Source organism: Solanum dulcamara, chromosome 9 (assembly GCF_947179165.1).
Source record: "Solanum dulcamara chromosome 9, daSolDulc1.2, whole genome shotgun sequence".
Lineage (NCBI taxonomy): Eukaryota > Viridiplantae > Streptophyta > Magnoliopsida > Solanales > Solanaceae > Solanum > Solanum dulcamara.
The window spans coordinates 9,878,853-9,882,447 of NC_077245.1; the positions used below are offsets into that span (position 1 = coordinate 9,878,853).

The 3,595-nt window shown below is 31.8% G+C and overlaps 1 protein-coding gene across 1 annotated transcript; it reads right to left on the reverse strand.

Annotated features, from left to right (window-relative positions):
* Positions 1–574: 574 nt before the first annotated feature.
* On the reverse strand, positions 575–772 carry LOC129904408 (40S ribosomal protein S28-like). The gene has a single exon (XM_055979970.1). It carries the CDS (start codon positions 770–772, stop codon positions 575–577), a length of 198 nt encoding a protein of 65 aa, XP_055835945.1.
* Positions 773–3,595: the final 2,823 nt, after the last annotated feature.

Below are 3,595 nucleotides of genomic sequence, written 5' to 3' on the forward strand. Positions count from 1 at the left end.
TTGAGAAATAATGAAGTTTTAATATGATCACAAACGAATTGGTTGGATGACCCTACAAATTTATGGTTTAAATTGACAATGAGACTTAAAACTAACTCACGGTTCATTGTTGCTCTAAAAATAAAACTATAAGCAAGTTGCAAAATTTAGGATTAAGAAAATATGACAATCAACATAGGTAAATATTGGTTTTTCTTCAAAGATATTTAGGAAAACTCTCTTTACTGAAACCAAACAGCTTGAATATTTGCTCAAGGCATTATGAAAAGAACCAATACAACCAAACTCACAAATAATGAATATTGGGGAAAAAAATCAACGCGATAGTTGTATGACACACCAAAACAAATAAAAACATTAGTTATTGTCGTTGACACGAAGCTACCAAAATATTATCATAAACAATTCCAAAATCTTGGAAGTGCACCAAGATCACACGAATCATGTTTAAAACCTCAAGATCGACATGTCCAAACTTACGAGTCTAAGCAAACAAAATCGAAGACTATTAAGTACTGAATAAATCCATGTCAGTATCAAGTATTCAAGGGATGAGGCATCCATAATTATGGGCTCAGCGCAATCTACTGGCCTCCCTCTCAGACTCCAACAATGTGAGAATATCACCCTTTCTGACTGGTCCCTTGACATTTCTCATGAAAAAACCATTCTGATCGTCCAGAAACTTGACTCTTATCTGAGTCACATGCCCTCTGGATCTGGTACGAACCATGATTTTAATCACAAGTGCATGCTTGGTTACAGATTCCATACCGAAAATACAGAATATATTTGTAAGAAGCCATAATGGATAACATATTGAAAGGGATCAAATGAAACAATAGCAGGCGAAAGCCAAACAAACCACACCAAAACCTAACATTCAATTAACTTAAGAATCTAATAAAATTAAATATTCAAAAAAAAACACTCCAACACTTTCAACTATTGAAGCATTTCATCAGCGGCAGATCCATGATCCAATATACTACATTTATAACATCTCTGCACCTATTACACCTCCGTGACAACAGGTCTGGGACTTGGTTCAAACATATACTATACAAAAAATTTCAACTATCCATCACATTGTTTAATGCTATATACCAAACAGACATAACACATGTTGAATGACATTGTAAATACGCATTGGAGACTTGGAGGTAACAAGATACCAACACACAGTAACTTAGCAACTTCCATTATTGCAGGTTCACATATCTTCTCCAACCAGTATAAGCTTCAACAATAGTATGCTGATATTTATACCTCAAAAATAGAGTAAGTTTCACAATTTCAAGTGTGTCAATAATATATTGATTATTGAGTTAGACCCTTATTTTTGTTAGCTAATTATAGAGTAAGGTTAGCTAAGATACACGTTAGCGTTACTTGATTTTTTTCTAACGCCTTACCTATATTCTGTTAGCATGTAAATGTAAGACTATCAAATGAAAAATCTTATATTTTCCTTTTTTCCTCCCTCACTTCCTTCTCTTTTATCTTCTCCTACAAAACTAACATTGTTGAGCTCATCAGAGCTAGACTTCATTGGTGCATATAAAAGCCAAGACTTTACATTTAGTCACACAAAGATGATCTTATTTTCAATCAAACCTTCAATACTAATAACCATAAAATTCAAAGAAATAAACCTTAGCAACGACATAATTCAAATAAAACATAACAAAGATGCAACCAAGGGTGTGACCGAGTAGTTAATAAAGTGGGTTGCACACTATCCCAGGTTCAATTCCCAACAAAGACAAAACACGAGATGATTTCTTCTATTTGTTCTAGATTTTGGTGTACAGATTTAATTGATACGTATTGCTTATTCGATCCAAAAACAAATTTTACATAAAAAAGAAAGCACTTGTTTTCCAAAATACCGATTTCATCAACAACCAACATTCAATCAGAAAAAATCAATAGCAAAATGATATGATAGATATATTATAAAATTCTAGCAAACTAATAACAATTGATTAAAAAAAATAGCTAAGCTTGAAAGAGGGGAAGTAGGAGAACAAAGCTATGACGGCCGAAGAAAAGCTCACGCAACACTAAAAGATTTTGGAGAAAAAACCCTAAGGAGTATAGCATTTATATATTGATTGATGAAGTTCATTGAAATTACTTTTCTATGCCTAGTCATAGTCAACAATGGAGATTATTAATTAGTTAATTAATAGAATAAATATTCGAATACATAAAAATGTTAATAAATAAATAAATATCGATATTAAGAATTCATTTGTTTCAATTTTTTTAGCTTACTTTCTGTTTTAGTTTGTTTGAAAAATACGTCTTTCTTTTATGACAAATTTTTAATTTTAATTTTTTGTAAAACATATTTAAGACCACAAGATTAATAAATATTTTTGGTACTTTCTCCGCATTTTTGTTTAAGACTTCAAGATTTAAAATTATTATATATTTTTTCATAAGCTTAATGTCAAGTCAAAATCATACAAATAAATTTAAAAGGATGCAGTATAAATTATCTCAAATTGGATAGTTATGTGTATATACAATTATACAGTCAAGTCAAACCTTTCTATAACGACGTTGTATATTGGATATTTTTTGTCAATAACAAAGAACATATAATATAATTAACATTGAAATCGACTACTAAGAAAACTTGGTTGTTATTGAAAAGATGATTGTGATAGAATATCTGACTATATATGTGATTGAGATAAATATTATCTCTCCATCCTTAACTAGAGGTATTGATTTTAAACCTTGCGTCTCGAATTCGAATTAGTCGGAGTTCAATATGGATACACAACACTATCAAAAAATAAAAATAAAATAAAAAATATGAAAGGAGTGTAAAATACTCGATTTACGATTTTAGTATAAAGTTGCATTGTATTTTTGGTTCCTATCAAACTTAAACTAATGTAAATACCTAATGAAGATTGAATACTAGCTTTTTATATTTGTTGTCACAGTAATGTTCGTTTTGTTTCATTTTTATTTGTTTTTGCAATGGATGTTATGATGCGACATATTAATTTAAGGGGAGGTGCTTTGGCGTCTGTTAATTACTGATGACATTATATTGATTGACAAGATGCGTACGTAGCGAATTTAATAACAAGCTAGAGGTCTTAAGGTTTCAGACTAAACAGGACTAAGAAAGAATATGTAAAGTGCCTCGTGTAAGTTATATGTATGGAAGTGGGGTTGGATTCTCAAGTTATCCCCAAGAAAGGGAGTTTCAAGTACCTGGGGCTATTATCCAAATCAATGAGGAGATTGACTAGGATGTCACACATCGCATTGGTGCGGGATAGTTGAAATGGAGGCTAGCATCCGGTGTCTTATGTGATAATAAGGTGTGACTACGACTTAGATATAAGTTTTATAGAACAATAGTTAGACCGAATTTATTGTATGAGAAGGAGTGTTGGTCAATCAAGAACTCTCATGGCCAGAAGATGATAGTTGTGGAAATGAGGATGTTAAGATGTATGTGTGCGCTTACTAGGAGAGATATAGTCAGAAATGAAGATATTCAGGCTAAGGTGGAAGTGACCTCTATGGCGGACAAGATGCGAAGGCTAGGCTGAAATGATCGAGC

Excerpts from the sequence above, each read along its gene's own strand:
- LOC129904408 (XM_055979970.1), bottom strand. The coding sequence starts at position 772 with ATGGAATCTGTAACCAAGCATGCACTTGTGATTAAAATCATGGTTCGT.